The 23151-nt window shown below is 40.4% G+C and overlaps 1 protein-coding gene across 4 annotated transcripts in view; it reads left to right on the top strand.

The window, feature by feature from the left end:
• MICAL2 (microtubule associated monooxygenase, calponin and LIM domain containing 2) overlaps positions 1-23151 on the top strand; it is a 128102-nt gene that overhangs the window by 17850 nt on the left and 87101 nt on the right. For all 4 annotated transcript variants that reach the window (XM_071558987.1, XM_071558990.1, XM_071558988.1 and 1 more), the window contains exon 2: positions 5891-6251. In XM_071558987.1, the coding sequence (XP_071415088.1) occupies positions 5988-6251 (264 nt within the window). In that variant the 5' untranslated portion in view covers positions 5891-5987. The remainder of the gene's footprint in view (positions 1-5890; positions 6252-23151) is intronic.

Consider the following 23151-nt stretch of genomic DNA (forward strand, 5'->3'; position numbering starts at 1 on the left):
TGATGCTCACAGGACAGAATTTCTTGTGCAGGCAGCAGAGTGGTGTGAACCCTGTGGCTGCCAGTTTTCTGTTCGGTGTTATGTGAAACCTGGGAACCTGCATTCCAGGAGTGTCGTGTGCCTTGGGCCCACCAGCAGCTGGGGCAGCTGCCTGAGGCTCCATCCCTGGGATTGCACATGTGGACCCTTGGGCAGCATCCCACGCTTTCCTCATGCCACCACTGTTTGCTTCTGGGAATGGAGACACATGCAAAAGCTGCTGGCTTGTGTGGCTGATCTCACTTTACTTGTCAGTGTATTCCCACAGTAAAACTGGAAAGCTCAGACCAGTGATGTCAAGAAACAAACGGAACTATTTTTAAAAGCTTTTGGCTTTAAAATGTGTGGAATGTGGCTTAGTCTGTGTGGCAGCTAAAATCCTACAGATAGCTCATTTTATTTTGTGCTTCCTGTGAACATATACAAAATACCCGCTGTACTTGTGCATATTTCCAGCTATGTTTTACTGTGGATGCTTTCAGATGTAGCAGGTTAAATTGGCACAGCAGCACTTGTTGAAAGGCTTGTGTTTGAAATGTCTCATATAACTCCTGCAAAACAAGCTGATAGCGTGTACGGTAACCTTGTAAGTTCATAGGCACAGAGTGTCTCAGTAGGAGCTGTTTTGAATTCCATACTTGGCCTGAAAAGTTATTTTGCAAGTTCTGTGGAAGTCAGCTTTTTATAAAACTACAGAAAAGTAATCTGGCTGTTTATAGAGATGGTTTGAGAGGCTTTTGTTCAGAGGCAATTTCTCTTCAATACTGTTTCTGATAGGACTGTGCATCTTAAGGAATGTGTTTTCTATTTGTCACCAACAGAAAACAAGTATTTCAGACCAGTTTACTTTTGGGCTTTTAACTAGTTTTATAAGCAAAGCAAAAGAGAGCTTTGATTGTTGCCAGCATCCCATTACAATATATTTTTCTCCTTTTATGTCCGTTTTAGGACAACACACAAATAAACCAAGCCACCAAAAAGCTGTGTTTCCTCCAGATAGAAATATTTATATTTAAAATGATCACCATAAAAACTAAGTGTAGGATGAGTAGAAACTGAGTTGGAAAACATAGAAGGGCCTATAACACAGCTCTTTTGACTTGCAAGCTTCACTCTTTATAATGGTATTGAGATATTGGACAGTTCTGTCAGGGAAGAGACAGCAGCAATACTATAGTTTTAACTGATGATGAGGAAGGCCTAAGCAGATGATTACTACAGATGTTGCAGAATCCAGTCTTTTATTTGTGTTGATGTTTCTTGCCTTAAGCAAACAATAAATGTATTGTATCTTGCAAGCCAAAGTGCAGTCTTAATAAAAGAATTTACTTCGTGAAACATGGAAGAATTAGGACTTTATTGAAAATGGGATCAGGATTAGTGGTATTGAAATGTGAGGAATTTAATTGTTTTCCAATCTCTCTGAGGAACATGTTCTCAAATATTAGCAGTAGAGCATTAAGGGACTAAAGAAGGACTTAAGTGCTGCAAGTTTGAATTAAATTGGCATAGTTCTCTCTCTAGTGGGACAACTAAGCCAAAAAATTTTTATTTTTTGAGTATTCTACCTCAAGACCCTGCTGAAAAGCAACTTTCATGGTACTGCTGTCAAAAATTTATTTTCATTTAATGCCTCGTATGTCAGCTTTATTGCTTGCTCAGCTTACTGCTGGAAGACTTCAAGTGCATACATGAACCAGCTCCATACATCCCTTTATCTAGAGATGCTGAGCAGAATTGCCCTGACAGTGGAGCTGCTTTTTCAGTATTCTCAAAATCATCTGCACTAACAGAGCTGTTCCTCTGACAGGAATTACCAGCCAGGACTGAAGACATTTGCTTTCCTGTGCCTACATCTGTATACACACCATTGCTTTAATTTCTGCTTCCTCTCTGTCCTTTTGCACTGTGTTCCATTTAGTTGTAATAAGATCTTTGCTTTCGTCTTGGGCAGCCACCAGGCACGACCAGCACTTCTCAGCTTTCCTTATCTGACATTCCTGTTTGCCACAGCTGGAGGCAGAAAGGAGGTAGGGATAACTCCTGACAGCAGGAAGGGCCACCAAAATAGAACCCTTCTTCTTCCCAGTACTTGCACTTTGTGCCTAGGAGCTCTCCAGAGACTCCTGTAATGCCATGGGAAGCTACATGGAAAGCCAAATTCTTCTATGTGCTTAATACACCATGTGTAGGATCTGAAATGACAATTCTTGTTAGCTGTAAATATCACCCACGGATGCTTCAGTTCTGACTTGAAAGAACTGTTTGTCCAGACTATTTCCTGTTCTCTCATTCTTTTCCTTTCCCTGGCCAAATTTTTATTGGGCTCTTTAGAACTTCAGTAAAGGTTCAAATAAACTTTGTTATATTTTTTGGATTGTGCTTCCAGAAGTTGTTCAATAGTCACTTTAAAAAGCATAGCTTGCAGTTTCAGTACCAGGACTCACCTTGATGAGACTTTTGGATCTGTATTTTATCCATAGAGTGATCTATATGATGAAGTAAGAAAAAAGGTAAATGATAATACTGTGAAGAACTCAAGCACTTTGCCAAGCACTGTTAATTTTTTTCTGCTACAGGTAAGCAGTTTATGCATTGCCTCTTAAGTCTTTGAGACAGTTACAGAACAGGAAACTTTAATTATAGTTAAGAGTGACCCCTGTTGAACTTCTTGTCCGCATTGCATTGTTTGTAGTGAATTATACACAATACTGCACTGAAATATCAGTGACTCCTCAGAAAAAAATGCATACTTTTCCATCAGCTGCATATACTTAGAGCACCATCTTCCTCTCTGTCATCTGTCAACACAGTGTTCGTGCCAAAAAAAAAAAAAACAAAAAGAGAAAACAGGAGGTGTTTCCAGCCATCCAGAAACCCTGGTAACCAGTCTACTGTCTCATCCTGGCTTTTTAACCACAAAATGGGACTTTTTCGGAGAATATGACCTCTGACACAGTAAGGAGAAATGCTTCACTAGTGAGCAAAGGTCTCAACTGAGATGTCTCTCCACAGCTTTTCAATATGGGCAAGATGGGAGTATTTTGGAAGTCCATGAGGAGATTTTGTGCCCAGAAAAAGTAGCCCCAGTCTTGGCTTTGTGGTGTTGGAGGAGCGAAGTTTTAAGGCTGGAGAAACTGTCCTGGCTGTGCTCCCCAGTGGAAAGGCAGAGGAAGTTTTTGTCCCCTTCCCATTCTTGCAGGGGGTCCTGCTGATCATCCCTTCTGCCTTGTCCTCGCTGTTATCAGCGCTGGCACATGCTAGTTTTCCTTGGTTGGTTCAGATACGGCTCTTCTCTCTTAGCTTTATTCTTCCCCTGCTTCCTTTGCTGGATGGAAACAGCTGGGGCTATAAAATTCTACTCTCTGTGAGCAGGAAAAATACTGAATTAAAGAGCTTGTGATCAGACTCACCAGTTATGCCAACTTTTAAAGATACTTGTGTTTTATGAACGTAACAACAGTCTTGTGGTGAGCTAATAAAACAATGGAGAGGAAGGACTGTTTTATAGCTCTTGTGTTGGCCAAAGTCTTTGGTAGCACTGAGGTAGTACCAGTGTGAATTTATAGTGAGAAGGAAACCTAATCTGGCTGCCACTCCCTTAGCTGCCATGTCCCAAGTGGAACATTTCACTGACAATTCCGTGCTCCCCAAGAATCTATTCATAGTTATTTTGAGGGAAAAGGAATATACTTAGATTTCTTTTTCCATTACAAAATTACCTCAGGCAGGTATAGAAGTTGTGTAAAGTAAGTGTTTAGCCTTGATTTTAATTCTTTTTAAGGGTCTCAAATCTTGAGGCATGTGTTTGTCAAGCTGTTTAAGCCTCATTGTAGCATCTTAGATTGCATTCCATGGTTGTTCCCTACCATTCCCTCTCCCCATGGAACTTTTGGATCTACTGGCTCTTTTTGGACTGACCTAAACCCGTCATGTGGCTCTGCATTCCCCAAGCCAGGACTGGTGAGGGAAGTGCTGGGCCTCCCTCACACCCACAAAGGTGGCCCTGGACTCCCTCCTGCTGACATGTAGTTGTTGGAGGGGTTTTCTCATTAATCACTGAGTACTGGAACCTGAAAAGGTGCAGGATGTCCTGAACTCCTTTCGAGTCAAAGGGAGTTCATGGCACTTGGTTTCTTGAAAAATTAGACCTTCTGAAAGGCAGGGCATATAAAATGTTTGTGCTTTTACCTCACAAAGCCGCAGAGCTCTTCAGAAAAGGGCATGAAACATACTATAAATGAAGTATTCCAAGGGGAAAACAAAAAATTTCTGGCTTATTCTTGGCACCAAATATTTAATCATGACATTTGGTCTAGGAAAATGTACAAACTCTCAACATGCCAATTTATTTTACCCACAAACCAACAACAGACTGATGATGTGCACACAAAGGTTATTTATTTTGAGCACAGCCAGGGAATGTGAGTATTCCAAATGCTTCCTCATATCTCCCCATGGGATCTCTTTAGTAAGTTGCATAATATTTTTCTGTATTACAGGCTGGTAAGATAGACATGGTAGGTCTCTTCTTTACTTAAATACACTGGTTATGTTTCCTCTTTTCTTCTTTGAAGGAAATGCAAGCACAGAATGAATAGTTTGTGAACAGTGTTAAATTAAAAAGCAGAACTTCAAAGGCCTTTCTAACAATTTATTCTAAAACTATCAGCCAACAGATGATGTTCCAAGTAAAATAACTAATTATGTGGGAAGTCGGGCAAGCATTGATTTAGTTTTTGGTTTCTTGGACTGGTAGATAATTCTTTAATAGCAAGAAAAAGAATACATGACTTAAATTTTGGACTTGAGTCCAGGTAAACCCTCTTCTGAGGACAAGTTTATACATAACCTGTAACAATTTTCTTGGAAAATGTGAAAGCCACTTGGATGTTTTCTGTGGACCTTGGCTGACTCTAAGATGCTCCCCATTAGAGATGGAGAACAAGGTTAAAGAAGGATAAGGGAGTGCCGCAATGAAAGTATTTTAGTTCTTTGAAACTTATGTTAATTTGGAATAGCATTGCTCTTGCAGAATGTAAGGGTATTTATCTGGAATATCAGGCACAGTTTGACAGTGATCATGTTACTAGGAAAAGCCAGTGGGGCTTAGCGGGCCAAACATCATTACTTTATATCATCAGCACATGACAAGGTAAGACTCCAAACACATAACTTCAGCATTTAACATGTGGAGACGTGGAGATAAAATTCCTTTCTATGCATTAGGGCACCAAACCCTTTCTCATTCTGGCAAGAGAGCTGGGAAAAGGGGGGGCTCTCTGTGATTATTTGTTTTCTCTTTCTTCAAGTCTGGTGTAACTTTGTGATGATGTTTCTGCTTAGCCTGTTTTGGTGTGTGTGCTCGTGGCAAGCGATTGTGCCAATTCTAAAGTGCTCTGGCTAAGTTGCACTCTTGGCCTTAGCTTGTGCAACAGGATTTAAAAAAACATCCCTTAAATAATGTGGACTTTTGGCTGCAGGTTTCCATGAATTTTTAAGATTATAACATTATCAGAGATGTACTTGCTGTGACATAAATGCTACTTGGGAAAAGTATTTGGACATTTGAGTCTTCTCCATCAGTTCCCTAGGACTGAACTAAAAGTTAAGGAAATCCTCAGGCTGTCAGTGAAGCAGCAGGCATGAGTTTGCAGGGGTTTTATAACAGTCTTAGTGAGTACATGTTGTGACAGCACAGGTATGGTATGTTTGTTTGTAACACTTGGGTGCCTTTTTGTATCTGGTTGTCCAATCACTGTATGTTGGGGGTTTTATGTTCATATTGGATGTGGATTTAATTTAGCTATACAGAACCTGCTTTAATGTGACCTGTGTTTGTCTTTTCTAGGAATAACATGCTTGGAAGTACTAGGTATTGTTGATCACCTGTACCCCGGCACGAGAGCTCCAGCAGCTTAATCTTTTTCAAATTCTTCTCTCAGAACATGGGGGAAACTGACGATGAAAAATACAGTCAAGCTGGCCAGATATTTGAAAACTTTGTACAAGCATCTACATGCAAAGGCACCATTCAGGCCTTCAATATTCTCACTCGACAACTTGAATTAGATCCTTTGGACAACAGAAACTTTTACACCAAACTAAAATCACGAGTGACCACATGGAAGGCCAAAGCTTTGTGGAACAAGCTTGATAAAAGAGCAAGTCACAAAGAGTATAAACGCGGAAAATCTTGTATGAACACTAAGGTAAGTGCAGTTCAGGTTTGGATTTCGTAGCTTAGAAACTTTCAAATTTGTTTTCCTGTAGAAGCAAAAACTTTCTACCATCCCATGCATTCCCTTCATGTAACCCTCCCTTTAATATACTGAAACTGTTATCAACTGATTTGCACCAATTTTAAGGCATTTTTCTTCTGCAAGTTTTGTGGAAACGCGTGATGTGTAAGAGTGAGGCTTAAAGCAGCCTACTTTACAGTCTGTCTCAGTGATGGCAGAGAGTGTTCTACCCTTTCTAGACATCAGCATCAGTCAGGCATAAGATGCAAACTAATCAAGGAAGTAGGCTGCATTCCTTCCAGGCTCACAAGAACTATGTGCTTTATTAAACAGGGGTTTGCAAGGTACAAACTGTAGCACATTCAGCAGGCTCCTCAGTTTGCTGCTTGGTGCATGCTGTAAGAGACCAGGGCTGGCCAAACATGTTTCAGCAGCAGTTCCTGAATCTGTTCTCTGAAAGTGCTGTTGGAGCTCTGGGGATCTGTCTTTGTCACCCAGTGTTGGCTCTAGTCACCAAACAACAACAACAGAAAATCCTGCACTATTTGTGGATTTAAATACTTTCCTGTAAGTGCTTTTTCTCAAGCAGAATGTGGTTAATCGCTGTGTGGTAGCTACTGAAGGGGACAGTCTGCTTGTCAGCTTGGTTGTGGAAAGGACAGGAAATGATCCTCTCTTCGCAGAGCATGCAGTACATATTTTGATAGAGATAACCACTGAACATTGGTATAAATCTTGCTGACAAAACTGTACGAAATAGTCTAGTTCATGCCAGTTGTTTCATCTAGCCATCACAGAATATTTCTATGAGCTTTGTCTCAAGAGCAATTCATTTATTTAATGCGAAGGGATGGCTCAAAGTTGCCCCAAGAAGGGTAACTTTTAACAAGCAACTTGGCTGTACAGAGGTAGAACAGAGAGGAGGGGCACACTGCGGGGGACCTAAACACCAAACTGTAGAGGGCTTTTTAATTATAACAACCACTGAAGTGTTATGTCATAGATTGAGTAGATAGGCAGTGTTGGAAGTCTCTTCTTGTTTGCATGGTTGCATTCAAAGTTCTCAAAAGCACCAGGGAGAAGGACACCATGTTACCTTCAGTACTTATAGAGTCCTCTGTTTTTAATCATTTTTCATGAGCTCCCAAAGAGCATTAATGTTTTCTAAGGTAATAAAGGTTCCTTGACATAGTTTTATTTAGAAGAGCATCACTGCAGGTATTTGCACTGTATTCCCAACAGCCTCTGTTTTATTTCTTTCCTTTTTCCCTTCATTTACCTTTTTGACCTGTGCTTCCTTCCTCCCTTTTGTTCTTTGGAAAAGTCCTTGAGCATATGTCATGGAGCATCTTTGTGATGAAAACAGACAGGAAAGGGAAGGAATGAGAGAGTGTCTGATGATTAACAAATTACAGGAATTATTCCACGTGCACCTTAACCGTACATATACAGCCCCAGGTTCAAATTTCCATGGTCAGTTTGAGGAAGTATTTGCAGCACACAATAAGCAGTTTTAAGACCCCTGTGAAATATAAAAATTAAGTCCTCTCTCAAGTGTGACATTATAAAGCCTAGGCCTATTTCTGCAAAATTCTTAAGTGAGATGATTAATTTTTATATATGGTGTGAAGACTCATGGAAGTGGGTTGGTACATAAAATATATAGCCTGTGTAATGGTTCACAAGGTTGCCAAGAAGGAGGCTAATCAACACCTTCCACAGTGTTGAAAGTTTGGTATTACTACTCTTTGAGATTTAAGATTTATTTATAGTGACATGGTGTAAGTCTTTGCAGAAATTCATGGACATATCTGTGATGCACATATGATCAACTTGCAAATGAATATAGAATGTCTGCATGTGAACAGTGTGGGTATAGATATTTCTGTGAAATAGTTGCAGATGTTCATCATGAACCTGGACCATGCCCAGACCTGCACTTCACTGTGTCATTGCTGATTTAATGAGAGAAACATGAATCTTCAGATTGCTGGCAATGAAAGCAGTAACCACAGTCTGTGGGCTCGGTGGGGATATCTACCAAGCATTCCTCACACGTGAATCACAGTCTGCTGTGAAAGCGTATCTCTGCTCCCCGAACAGAGGAGTGCAGACTCCCTCCTGATTGCAGTGGTGGGCTCTGACAGCCCCACTACAGATAAGAAATTCTCAGAAAGGCTGGCAGCCCAACCAAGATGCCAGTGCAGGGAGATTAGGCTACAGTAGACATACCACGAATTTCCCCTCGGTGCAGCTGGTGATTTTAAGTTCCTGTCTTTGTTGCATGCTATGCCAGGTACCATTTTTAGTAGTGAAGCAGCAAAGAGGAGTTGGCAGCTAAATCCTGGCAGCAGTACCCAGCACTCACCTCTCTGGAGTTGCCTGGGGAATAGTTGAAGTGTTGATAAGCCCCGAGTAAAAATCTTACTTGTTAAAGCAGGATCACAAAATTAGCAGTGAGCTAAGTGGATTTTTGCAGTTGCAGCTCTGCAAACAGAGCCAAGGTTGCTAGTAGGCATCGTTTAAAGAAATACATGACTTGAAGGCTTTATATGAGGTTGTGGCCTTGAACTCTGTAGCTGAGTCTGCAGCTCACTGTTCTTAGATATGGCCTTGCAATCTTCCCAGTCTTTGGAGGAGATAAAGGAGATACAATACAATTGGGTTCTAAATTACTCATGGAAGGGGTTTTTGTTTGTTTCTTCTTTTAAACAAAGGGAAAATCTGCTGCCTTGCCCAAAAGCAGTCCAATTTTTTTTACAGGGTATTTAAGAGCTGAATGCTGTACTTGTTGATTTTTGTGCTTATAAACTTTTCAGCCACACTTAAGTTATTCATTACAATATACACAAGTTTTATACATACAGAACATTCCCCTCCTACTAAATAACTATAATCCTGTGTCTTCACTGCTTTTGAAGAACGTTGCCAAATATGGCTTTCAAGGTTTCTACAATGATACAATTTTAAGCTGGTTTAATAAAACCAGTTGAGCAATTTTAAAGAAGTTCAAGACACACATAGTTGTCTTACTGGGGACATTAGTTTTCCCTCAAAGTATTTGCAGAAGGAAAAAAAAAACCCAACAAGAAAACCACCCCAAAATAAGACCAGCATGCTGTAGAAAGATGTGCACACAATTGGGGCAGAAAAGAATTTTTTTGAAACTGCTTTAGTTCACCTGTATGAATGTTAATTCTCCACAAAACGTAAACTTCCTTTAATCTCGAACTTGTAAATTAGGAATGGATCCTGTTTAGAATTGCTGGTTGTGGAGCTGGCATTTGCACAGTTCACCAGCATTAGAGAGAAACACAAGCCTGCCCTAAGTAGGCAAAACTGTAGGTATCACACTGTGGTTTTTGCAAATATGTCTAGAAAAAGAGCATAAATTATTTATGATGACAAAGTTTCTCTCTGGTGTTCATCCTTTACTAATTAATGCAGAGTAGTTTGCTTGGGATCTGAAGTGATTATTTGTTTCTTCAAGGAATGAAGCGTAGCTGGACTATCGAAGAACACCACATATGTTGTTCCCCATGCTGATGATTTGAATGTCTCTAAAGTTTTGAATATGCAAAACTTAATTCAATGATGAACAAGAATTCATCTCGCTAGTGTTAGTACATTCATTAGCCTTTTCAAGGTGTGTGAGTGTTAGCTTTCTGTGAGGAGCACATTCATTACTTGCACTTGATTTACTGCCAGTTTAGCTGATACCAATATGTGCATGCACATAGAAATGAGGCTCCCACTGATGTTTAAGGTAGGTATGTATATGTATCAGAGGGTAGGATCTGGCTCATACTGTGCACCTGAAATTCTAGCTCTTCTGTGCTTAATGAGAGCAGAGATTGCTGCACCTGAAAACATCCCAGACTGACTCTGAAGGAAGGTGTTGATTCTCTAAAGCATGCAAATGTGGTGTTGCCTTCCCCCTCAAACCTGTATGTTGGTTTTTCAAAACACATGTTTACACTTGAGAACTGAAGAAACTTTGTTTTAAAGTGCTACTGTGTAATTATCAGCTGCTTTGGTAAACTGGTGTTTCTCTCTGGAGGAACAGATGATGGTGGTGTGTGTTGAGGGGGGACGATGCACAAATTCCTGTGCACTGCTTTGGTCTTCTGAGCAGTATCTGTATTACAGACCTTGGGCACAGTTCCTGGGCAGGGGACTTGTACAGTCTGAGCTGCAGTTTCAAGGCTGAACTGAACAATATTAGCATAAAGCAATGAAATAAAAGTAAGCTAAAAAGTTTTGAATGCTCTGTATATAAATATATACTTATGTACATTTGTACATAGATATGCATATAGAATGATATCAGTTCTTTTAAAAAGCCAATTATGTTGAACTCTGTCATAGAATCATTAATGTTGGAAAAGACCTCTAAAACCATTGAGTCCAACTATTAATCCAGCACCACTGTGTTCACCACTAAGCCATGTCCCCAAGTGCATCTCTGGTTTTACTCATTACTGAACTTGGCCTTTCAAATCTTTTGTTATAGTAGATTATGTTTCCTTCCAAAAACTCCTGTTGGGAAACATATTGCAAGAGAATGACGCTATAATTATATTTAACCATGGTTCCAGGACTTAAAACAGAGTGGCTCTTTTTGGTAGTGTCATGTGCTGTCAGTCTTACCTGGACTTAATGGCATTGGTTCCCTGCAGCAGGGAGGGCTCCACGGCTTCTTAGATGGGTTGATGATTTAGCCAAAGCAGCACTACAGACCACAAGTTGTATCAGGAGAGTTGGGGGTCAGGATGTGAGTCAGCAGAGGAGGAGCCCTGGGGCAGAAATGGTGCTGGAGGTTTGTGACTGACTCTGCACTGGTTCTGAGCCTTGTCTCCCCATACTAACCACACTGGTGTACCTGCAAATGATAAAAGGAGGATGGTCTTTGTCTGCCGGACCTCTTTTGGTGCTTTTTCATATTGTCTTCATTTCTAAAGACTGCCAAATTAATTACTTGGGTTTACAAAGCCTCCTTTGCCTGGTGCTCTCCTTCCCACAGAGCCAAGAAAGGGAAAAGGTGCTCCTGGGCAGCTCTGGGTGCTGCCACGTTCCGTAGCCATAGGGTGATCGGCAGGATGAGGAGCGAACACCAGGTCTCTCTCTGTGCTGTCAGGTAGAAATTGGCTTCCTACCAGTCCTCAGGTGTTTACAAACATCCTCTTCTGCAGCTTGGATTTCATGATAGGTGAGGCAGGCTAGGTTCTAGATGTCTTCCTCTTCCCACCTTTCTCTGTAGTGCTAAACAAACACTTGTCTCTTAATTAAGCAAATGATCCAGCATGTATAAACCTCCAGCTATGGTGGCTAAATTTCTTCCCAAAGTTGATCCATCAGAGGCAACTGGGATTTTCAGCCAGGTTTCTCCAGTGCTGTGCATACTGGTACAGAAGCCAGTGAGGTTGTGTGTTCACTTGATCTGACTGGTTGCATCCCTTGAGACAAATACTTGTTTTTTAAGAGAGTAATTGAATTGTAAAATGAAAGAAGGGGATGCCAGTTGTGCTTCAACTCAAAAACATCCACATTATAATGAAAACTCTAACCTCTTTATAAAGAGCAAATATCCAGAGGCTCATCCCCTTTTGCTGCTTTCTTCAAAATAATGATTGAAATGGGGAGGTTTCCAAACCTGATAATCAGGGTTTATAATGAACACACCAAACTTATCATGGATGTATTAGATAGTGTTGCTAACTTGCTTACTATAATAAAAAGGCATTCCTGTGAAGGTCATAGAATTTGAAACTAGAAGTTTACTGCTTACTTTAGGGAGCTTAGTGAATGAAAGGTTGTGTCTTTTTGAGACATTCAGCTGCTTTGTGTGTGTGTGTGTGTTGGGTGTTTTTTTTTAATCCAAATACAGTGCTTGGATAGTAGAATTTAGAAGCTATTGAGGTTTTGGGAATATTAAAGGCCATGCATTCTACCGACTTTTGAAGCAATATCTAGATTGTTTGATATACTTGAAAGACAAGCTCTTTATTTTGATATCTGTGCTTCTTTGTTTTTGCTTTTTAGGACTGGGCAGCAAAAGCCTTGCACTGGATTTGCATTGTAAATTTATTTTTCAGAATTTTAATAAGCAGCTTCTGTTTCAAAGTAGTAGAAAATATGGGACTAATGAGAATGAGTGGTGAGGAAGATTTGTTTGAGATGAGAGGAGAAGCAGTAAATCACCTATGAAGATGCAGTGAAACCACAGTTGTTGAACGGTGTCTCTGCATTCATTTCTCTAAGGATTTTTAGAGGGAGGATGGAGAGGAGCTCGGGTGATGACAGGACACATAGCAGACAGTTCTTTGAAAACAAAACAAAGTACTTGACTCTTTGAGTTGTGTTTTAAATGGAGATTGGGCCAAATTACATCATCATGATCGTGATTTGGTAATGAAATCACTTTATTTTTATTATCCTGGAGACATTTCCACAAACACAGTTTTTTCAGCTTTATCAGTTGTGAAAGGCAATGAAGCCTGGCCAAAGTAACATAATGAGACAGCCTAGATAAGACACTTCAGGCATTTGGGATTTTTTTTTCTTGCAAGGTTAACAGTAGCTTTACATTTTACTTTAACAGCACCGTGCTGTTTCTCTATCCCTCACTTAATGGCTTTGCAAATAATCGAGAGAAGGGAACTGTCCCACCCTGACCTGATTTCCTAGATATTTTGTAAAGATTCCCACAGGGAGGGACACTCAGTTACTTTCACACAAAACAACACTATTGTCACCATAAGTGGCTTAATTAAGTCTGAATGAAACAAAAGGTTCTGGCCGGGTGTGTTCCCGTGACTGTGGCTTTGCAGGACTCCAGGGTTTGGCTGTCTGTCCGTCGGGCTGTGTGTCCGTCCCCCGGGCAGGGCGGTGTGGGGGACACGGGGAGCTCCTGCCTGGTCCCTGGCACAGAGCTCCGCTGAGCATTTGCTCTCTCAGGTCTGTCTTCTGCCTTCAGAGAGACCCTGAGAGTGCCAGATGTGGTTGTTAAGGGTTTGTTGTTAGCTACGCTTTCTGCTTTGCCCTGGTAATGTTTGTGTACTGATAAGTGAGGAAATACATGACTTTTGCTACCAAGAAGCGATTAAACACTTGGCTGCTAAACCCCAGATTTCAGACAATAGGGCAATTTCCTGTCTCCTCCAGTTCAGGTCCTTCCCGAGGTTCCCATGTTTGTCCTGAGAACGGGGGCTTTGGGGCTGTGGTTGCTTTCTTTCTACTGACAAATCTAATTTTGTGTTATCTTCTATTTAGACCTCAGTGCAGATAGCTTTTAATATGCTTTTGGTGTTGTACAACTGTGGTTGGACAACACCACAGCTCTAAGAGATGCTGTGTAAGAAGAGAAAATGAAAAATATTTGAGTAGAAGCTTATTTTATTTAGCAAACAACAGAATGATTCATATTTTCTCTCTGAAAAGCCTTTATAGTTATGGAGTCTATGGTGAAAAAGAAGTTCAATTAGGATCTGTTGTAAAGAAAACATAGAAATTCCCTTTTAATGCCCTTGAAATTATGTTCATTAGCTTTGCTTTCTTTGCTGCTTTACTTTTGCTGTTACACTAAGGGTGGATTATTTTATGTCAAACAGTTTTGAAATTCCCACTCTGTGTCTGCACTTACACACAAAATTTGTTTGTCTGCAAGCAGCCAGGTAAACTATTTGCCTGGGATATTTGTGTTCTAACCTGTATATCTATTGAAAGGTGCTTACTGAAAAATGATCTGAGCTTACACCCTAGTGTGACATTATTTCGATTTTCTAGTTCTTCATTCTTTTCTCAGCTTGGGAATGTTTGGGTGAGTTGAAGCTGTATTTTGAAACAAACCTGACAGGGGGGAAAACTAAGTATTTCTGTGGTGACAGGTTTTGTCAAGGAGAGCTGACAGCTGGTGACTTCTTGCTTCAAATCTTCCAAAACTGTGAGAGTTTGGCAGGTACCCACCGAGGTCTTGGGTTTGTTCTGATGGAGGAAACATGACCAAGCAGGACTAAGCTGCAAGTGGTTTGAAACACAGGATTAGAATTTCTAAAAATCTTGAAAAGCTGAAGAAATGGTCTGAGATCAGCAGGGTAAAATTTCTAAAAGCTGGTAGATTATGAACATTCCAACAAAGTGTAATACCGAGAGAAAACTTGGAATATGCCACAGAAAATGTGCTGGTGCTTGTAATGAACCACAAACCCAGCCAGAGTCCATAGGGTGTAATGCTGATCCTGGGAGCTTCTCTGGGGATGTCTGCACTGTGTTGGGGACTGGGATGGTTTCCTTTCCGCCTTGTTGGTGCAAGTGAAATCCCATGCAAGTGAAATATTTTGCTCAGTTTGTAGCAGGCATTACAGGCAAGTGGCAAATAAACTAGAGCAAGTCCAGAACAGAGAAGCAGGAATGGTCAGAGCACAACCAGAACAGTTGAGAATTTAACCTTCTTTCTCCAATAATCTGGCTGATGCTGCTAGGTCAAATTCTGATTAGTTTCTTAAAGTTTGTGTTTTACCCTGCACATTTGCTGCTTCTGTTTCAGCCCTGAAGAACAATTTGCGTTTTCCAAGGGCAGGCCGTTTCTACTTAACAAACCAACCAAGAGATACTGCCTGGCTTGTGTTACATCACTCTCTGGATCTGACTAAGATACCGATTGAGAAGGAACCATGTGGTTCTGCCACACTGTGGATTACCCTTGTCTTGCTTCCTTGTATTGCCCTTTTGAAAGAGCAGCTCTGAAAGGACCTGTGCAACAGCTGAATGTCCCGGTCCTGCTTGTGCTCTGCCATCCTCGTTGGATTTACAATTCAGATAAAACAACTGCTCCGGGGTGAATTGCAACTTAGATTAGAAAACATTGCAAGAGATGGCAGTGAACTTCCTGCCAAGGACTACACACCCAGAGCAGTAATAACAAGTTATGCAGATCAGCAAGTGCTCAGTGGAAGGCAAAGGCATTTCTCTCAGGCTCCCCCCACAACTCCCCTTTCTCTTAGTTGTTTTTTAGCAAGGTAGGAAATAATCACATGTGGTAAAAGCCATTCCTGAGCGGTGGAACTGCCAGTCCCTGCTTGGCCAGCCATGGGGCTGTGAGGGCTGGGCCAGGCTCTCCATCTCCTGCCTGGCATCTGGGGTAGGAAGTTCACTGCCTGGCAGCCCAGATACAGCCCTGATAGTGGCAGAACAAGCGCAGCCAGTGTTGTTGAGGCAGGTGTCTTCATCTGAATGTCACCCTGGCTGGAATGTGAAAACAGACTCATTAATACGTGTAAATAAACACTCGGCTTCTCTGTATGTTTATCTCCCTTCTATTGTGTCGGATGTTGGTGTAAAAGAGACTATTACACCTGTGATGTGCTGTTTGCTGCCAAATTTTGTCTTCAGCTTTCTGCCACTCTTTTTGAAGCATGCTCCTTTTTATATTTTTTTCCACCATTTTATGTTTACTTTTATTTTTCATTACTCTTTCCTTCAGTTTTTACATACCTTCTTTATTTTCAGCCAGAAAGGTTTTAGAAATTAGAACTGAACTAGAGGTGCTGAAGTCTAATTTTCACTGTGTGACATGATGCCAGCAGGCTGGTTTGTGAGTTCTATGAGTGCTGTTAACTTTTTCTGATTTCAGAAACCTTCCTAAAAACTGTTACACTAAAGACACATTTTTCTAATCGTGGTGGTTTGAACATTTCAAGTCCATCTTGTTTGCTGACACTCTTGAGTACCATGTGCCCAAGAGGAGGTGCTGGTTGGTAATTCATAGTGCTATCAAATTACAAGTAAAACTGTAGAAAGTAAAAGCGTTGTCTGCCCATGGTAAACTGGTCTGTGCAAGTGAGCATTTAAACCAGCAAAAGTCAGGTTATCACTCTTTGGAGGTTGTTTTGGCTTTACTAGCAAAGTGGCTGTGAGTGCTGGCACTGGAAATGCAGTGACTTTGAAGACTGAATGATGAGCTGGAAGAAAAGAGACTTCAAGAGCCCGGAATTTCTGCTTTCTTGTAGCATTTTGAGCTCATCTATAGCTGCTGTACACTACTGTACAGTCATTCTGTTTAGGAACGTTAGAAATTATGGGATTAAATGATTAAGCTCTTTAAAATAAATAAAAATTAAAAGGTCTGAATTTTTACTCAGACCTATGTCTAGTATTGTATAAACTTGTTTACCCAGTACTGGCTTCTAAAAGCCAAGTCTTCATTAGGTGTTGGTTAATAATTCACCTAACAGAAATGCATATTTCAGAACAGATTTCAAAATATGTGAAATATCCTCAACGTAACTTGACTCACCACTTACTTGAAAAAGCCAATTCCATAGTGGAAGCTTAGCTCTCTTATTGGATTGTTGTGATTGTTGTTTAGTTAAAAGTTCTAGGTTCAGTGTAGTATTTCATCTCTGTGGACAGGCCAGGCTGTAGCATCAGGGCTGCTTTTTTAAAGCATATTACTGAGTTCTTCATTAGCAAAGCCATGGTTGTTGACCAACTTGCCTGCATGCTTTGGATGCCATGGAGCATGAGAAATCCTTTCCTCTGGGTCTGTAGGCAAGTCCTTTGCTGGCTGGTCAGTGCCTGACCCTTGAAACCATGTAGAGGATTATCTGCTCTTTCTCAATCTCACAAATGTCACAACTTGCAAGGCTACCAAGGCTTGCTTTCTGCTGTGCTCAGAGGTGAGGCTCTTGGTGTCTTTATTTCTTTATCTCTATTCATCAGTTCTCTGTTTCTGGATGAATTTTTACTTTCATGGGTTTGTTTTGGGCTCTTTTTTTTTTTGCTAAGTTTGTAAGTATAGCCTTGAAGCGCTATCTCACTATGACAGGCGTGAGCCTACAATAAACAGGCAAGGTGCTTACATGCTGCCAACCATGTTCATGACTGGGAGAGTCAGGCAACATTCTTTCTGCAAGGTTTATCTTGTTTTCATTTTGATTGTTTAAGGAACTGGCCAGAAAAGAAAAGAAAGCAATCTCTTCTGTGTTTTGGGTGTGGGCTTATTTTTTTTTCTTTCCCATGTTTTGATTACAATGAAAGACAGGTAAGAAAACAGCAAACACTCTTAATTCCAAAGCATGTTAGAGGGCTTATTTTGTGCTTGTTTTGAGGAGATTTTTGGATTAAAGCACTTGCCCAGTTTCTGGTGGATAATACGTTTATTGAAATTAGTATAACGTGTCTTGTCAGATGATGTGCAGGTGTTTTCAGATAACTGTGACTGGTGCAGGGGAACGGAAAGTTGGATGTATTACATCTATCAACTGTATTACATCTGTCAACTGTAATCTTTTAGAATCCATTTTGGTAAATTGTTATAAAAGGGCTGCAATCAAGTCAGTGTGTTTAAATATGACCAGTGCCACCCGAGAGAACTCTTCAGAAAAGCTCCAAAGTCCTGATATCTCTGGTGCATCACTGAAGGAACTCTTGGTCTGCCAGCACTCTGAATACACACAGCCCTTCTTTGGTGTGTGGCATAGCAGAATATAAGTTTAAACATCTTTCATATCATTGCTTTAATTTCAAAGTATGGAAAATTTTTAATACACAAATCTAATATTAGTACTTATATCCATGTGACAGAGAGGATGGGTGGACAAGTGTGTCCAAATACATCCAGGAAAAATGAAGGCACGTGGTTTTTTCCATGCAGAAGCTTATCTTCCAAAAAAGAGAAAAAAATGCCATTAAAGATGAGCCAAATGAATGCAATAAATGTACTAATGTTTCACTTCTGGCATTTTGACTCAGTAAAACAGGAGGGCAGTAAAGATAGATCCTCTGATCCCTGGATTGTGCTGTGTCCAGCTGCAAGTGCAGCAGCTGCAGGGCACAGAGCTGGAGGAAGAGCTCTGGCCAACGTCAGCCTGTATTAGGCAGCCTCAAATCCATGCTACAGTCCGAGCAGAAAAAGAAAAAGCTGTGTCTGTGTTTTTGCCAGTCGCCGATCTGGGTGCTTTTGGTAGGAGAGGACAAAACTTTGTATTTCTGAAGTGCTCAGCTGGGGGTACAAAGAATAAAATACCACTGGGATTGAAGGCAGAAATTGTGATGTGCTTCATGGCCAAGGCAGGGTTTAGTTGCTGTTAAGAGTTGTGTGAGCCTCACTGTTACCAGCTGCCTTCAAACTTCCCCAACACTGGTATTTATGTGGTGTTCACTCTCCAAAGATGTCCATTCAGCAAGATCCAGCTAGTCTTAATAATATTTTATAGTAGGTTTTGGAACTGTCTGTAAAGCATTTAAGCAGTGTCCAAAAAAACCTTTGGACAGTTAGGATGTCTCATTAAAATACATCTAACTGAATATTATTTTTGTCAAATGAAATGTTTTCAACCTTGCTAATTTTTTAAGGCATTCATAAGGCATAGTAAAACAGTGAAAAATACACTTTTAAATACTACTTAATCTTTGTAGGGCAAGTTCAATTAGCTCCTATGTGTTCTGTCCCCTCTAATGGAAGAATCAATTTCTATTTAATTATTTTTAATATTTTGCATGTCATATATATCTCTTAACACAGAAAATTTGGGTATGTGTTCTATTATCTGATATCACTCCAAAAGTTAAGGGAAGAATCCATATTTTAAGTTGGCACTGTCCCTTTTTATATATATATATATATTATATGCAGTCCAGTGGATACCTTCCAGATCACTGTTCTATTTAGCCACAGTTATCCTCGCTGTTCCTAACAGGGTCACGTTCTGTTGCCTTTTGCTGAAAGCAGCTGTATAGGTATGGGAGGGTTCAACAAGTACAAGCATCTTGAGCAGTGCAGGGCACGTCACGGTCATGGGAATGACGTGCTCACATAGCTCTAATGTGTCTGGTAACAGAGTTATTTTATAACATGTCCTTTTTGCTGGTGCCAGTGACTGGGCTGGTTTGTGGAAAAGGAGGTGACAAACTCTTTGTACGGGGGTCCTTGTCTGAAGAAGCAGCAAGTACCTGAATAGGGTTGTTGAGGTTAGGCGAGCAACTGTCCATTGAAGCGTTTTGGTAGACCAGGGCTGTAGCATGATTTGCATCTTAGATTGACAAAACATGTTGTAAGCTTAACCTTTATTTCTTTTTCATATTTTTTAAAAAATAAAGCTTCCACATTTGACGTTTTTAATATTGTCTGAAGTGACACATAGATTTTAATTTCTCATTGTCTTCTATTCTGATTCTTAGAACTTTAAATTGGTTTCTCGGTGCATTAAGGGTACACTGTTGTATTCAGTGGCTGTCAGTGAATTTATGTGATAAAATCTGAGACTTCAAATGTGAGATGAACTGTAAGTCAGGAATGTCCTACTGAGCAGTCCTATTTTTGCCAGAAGCATTTTCATATCTAGTAAAGGGGATGGATTGAAAGGCACTGTGGTGGAGAAAGCTTCCTGATGCAGCTTCTGGTAGCTGTCTGCCTTAGCTGCTTATGCAGCTGTTTCACTTTGGAGCCTTTCCAGGGAACAGTCACTGCTGATCCAGAAAATGTGTTGTTTCATTACAATTCATGCCTGTCTCATGTTGCATCACATTTAGCTTTATCACTAACAAATACTTGTCCAAATTCATGTAGGATGTAACCCTGTGGAATCAGTCAAATTAGTCTTTGGTGCATCCCTGCTGCTTTGGGTGTTTCACAAAGACCAGGACCAGGTGAAGTCTCAGATCTACTGACTATAGAAGTGGATGCACCTGAGGCCCAGAGCAAGAGACAGAAAAAGGTTTGCCATGGACAGGCAAAGCCTTCCGTCCCTCTCTGTCCTGTGGGCAGTCTCCTGTCACTGTGTGGAGGGGCCCACGGCTGCAGAGGACACCTGCAGTCGTTGGGGTTAAGGGGATTTGAGGCACATGGAGAAAGCCATCCCTTGGTGCTCGTTTCTGGCAGCCTGATCCATTCCTGTAGGTTTTGATTTCCAGTTGGTGATTTGCATAAATATTACATATAAGTTAAAGGCATTTAACTAACTAGGGCAGAAGGTTTTTTCTCTTTTTTCACTAGTATGTGTGTGCATTTCCACTGAAGAGTAGCAGCAGTGGTGCTCCTGACTTGGAATGCCTTAGGGCAACAATGGGTGTCTCTGTGTCTATCCAGTTGTTGTTGAGCTGGAATCTGAAAATAATCTCCTCTTTTTCACCTCTAAAACAAGTAAAATGCAGAAATGAGAAAATCTTGAACTTAGGGAGTGGTTGTAGCTTCTGTCTTCATCCCAAGAAATTACAGAGAGTAGACCATCACTGAATGCTTTTTTTTTTCCCAGGATTAATTTATTGTTTGGGTACTTTGGGCAAGAGAGGAGTGAGGGATTTCGAGTTGGGTGATAACAGTGGCATAATGCATTGGGTTATAACAGGATTTGTCTATTATTAGCTATGGAAAGAGATGCCACTTGGTTGCATCTCACATCCCCATGCTACTACCAACTGGTAGACTCCTTGAGCGTGATCATGTAGCTGAAAGGTAACTTTTTTTTTACATTTTTCAAGGTCAACGAGTAGATTCTGCCTCTCAATTCAAGTGGATGAGATTTTTTTTTACTAGGTCATTGTGGAGTGTTATTTTGGTTTCATTTTTTGGTTGTTGGGTTTTTTTGGTTGGTTGGGGTGTTTTTTTTAAACATGGTGCTGGTATTCTTGCCCTTTCCCTCCTCTCTTCCAAACTCTCCATTGTTTCTGCACGTTACTTTACTGTGTGAAAACCAGTGGAGGCATTCTACAAATTCTCAGCTGTTAAACTGCATATGGTTTTTCCAAATGGGATACAGGTGCCTGGATTCACAGGCTGCCCATTTAATACTGGGGGGGATGGGAGTGGTGCAAGAGGCCTCTGCTTCACATCTCTCTCCCTTTCCTCCCTTTTTGTTTTGTAAGTCATATATTTGCACATTAAATACTGGAGATCATATCAAAAACCTGTGCCTGGCACAGAAATCATTCTGCTGTTGGAAAGGTAACTTGTGCTGTCATTTAACTCCTCACTTAGTGTTCTAATTCAGTGTAGGAATGTTTTCTGCAGATTTTCAAGGCACTGCCATTCCTAAGCATACTAAGAGAGAGAAAGTAGCATCTCTTACAGTCAGACTGACCTTTGAATAGAGTCGAGCTTATGAGACTTATTAAATGTTTATATAATTACAAGTGAAAATTTCTAATATCTTTTAATTGTACCAGGAAAAAAAATGCATGAAGTTCTGCTCTATTTCAGTCTGAAGATAAATAAGGCAATGTGTAGTATGCTTGGTTATAGCGTGGGACAAGATTAATACAGAAACAATTGTCTTTTGGAGAGTAATACAGTATTTTTTAACAGTATTGTAGAAACACAGTATTTACTCAGTACCTTAAGTAGGCAACTGTTATAAAATATGCATGGGTTTATTAGTGTTTTATTGTGAGGTACAAAAATGCCTGTGCTTTACTTATTAAGTGTGAATTTAAACTGAAACAGTCCTAAGTTTGTCACTAGGCAACTATTACTGGCCTAATTAGTCTTCTTCAATGGGAATTTTCTAACCAGTATTCTAAAAATACTCTTGCAGAAGTTTAACTCAGATCAGCATGTCCATTTACTTATGGTAATTTATACTGTAAGTGTAAAATTTCAATTGTTGCATATATCTTATCAGTAGTTGGTATCATTCATATCCAGGATGTTTGCAAGAGTAGATGAGTTTAGCTCACATAAAATCCTGAAGAAAGGCACTTGTGGTGACCACTGCTTGCAGGAGTTGGTGTTTATGGGCAGTCTCTTCAGAACTGCCAGTTACTGCACAGCTGGAGTTTGGTGGAGGAGATTTGATGTATATGGATGCATAACTGTTGGTTTTTCTATCATCATTTATTCTTTCTTTAATTTTGCCTTAACGTAGGTTCTGTTCTTGGCGAATGTACTAAATTTAGTGAAGCTTCTTACTTGACAGAAAGTATTTATGTACATTTGCAGGCAGAAAATCAGCCCTTGGAACTAAGGTTTTCATCAAGAAAAATGCCTTCTCTCAGTATTTCTGTCTTGCACTAACCTGGTGTATATGCTCAATAGTAAACCAGGATGTAACATCCAATGGGATACTGATTCTTCAGGCAGCTCACTGAAGTCTTGTCATGATCTTGTTCTTGCATAAGCTGCCCTGTAAAACTGTACCAGTCTTTCTCCCTTCATTTCCAGCCTGAACAAGAAATATTCAAATGCTCCTTGTCAGTTCTCTTCAGTAACTGTTACTTGGAATAACTTGTAGAAGATGCTTTGAAAAGTCAAGTTACCCTTTACCTTTTTTGGGGATGTTCTGGCACCACTAAAAGGCAGTTGATCTCTGCATGCTGATGTGGATGTCAAGAAGCCTTTGGCATTTCTCCAACCCTGTTTATGTTTCAGGATTGTTTGTGTGACACTTCCTTATGTAATGCCTGTTGTCACAATCTGTGTTAAATTGCAAGAAATTAATTTCTAAAGCAGGTCCTGATGAGCCAGGAGACTTGGGGTAAAAGGAGGTGAAAATAGGTTGCCATCCAAGGCTTGTTCTAGGCTGGCTCCAGGGTTTCTTCTGTGACTGTTTATGAGCAGAAAGCTGGGGAGTGATACTGTCCCTTCCCTTACTTAGTAAAGATAGGAACACAAATGCAGTAAGAATTACCTTTACAAGGGTTTTGTGCTGGTTTTGACCTTAGAAGTTTCAAAAAAAGATAACAAAATGCCAAGAGTAAGCTCTACACCAGCAGGAAACATCCTTAATAAATCAAAGAACAAAGAGCTCTGAGACCTAGATAATTATGTTTCTGGAAGGTAACCATGGGTGACGGCAAATATACAACTATTTTTCATGATGTCTCTAGGCAATTACAAAGATACTTTGTCAATGGTGATAGGAGGAGGGGGAAGGGC

The sequence above is a fragment of the Pithys albifrons genome, chromosome 6 (assembly GCF_047495875.1).
Source record: "Pithys albifrons albifrons isolate INPA30051 chromosome 6, PitAlb_v1, whole genome shotgun sequence".
NCBI lineage: Eukaryota > Metazoa > Chordata > Aves > Passeriformes > Thamnophilidae > Pithys > Pithys albifrons.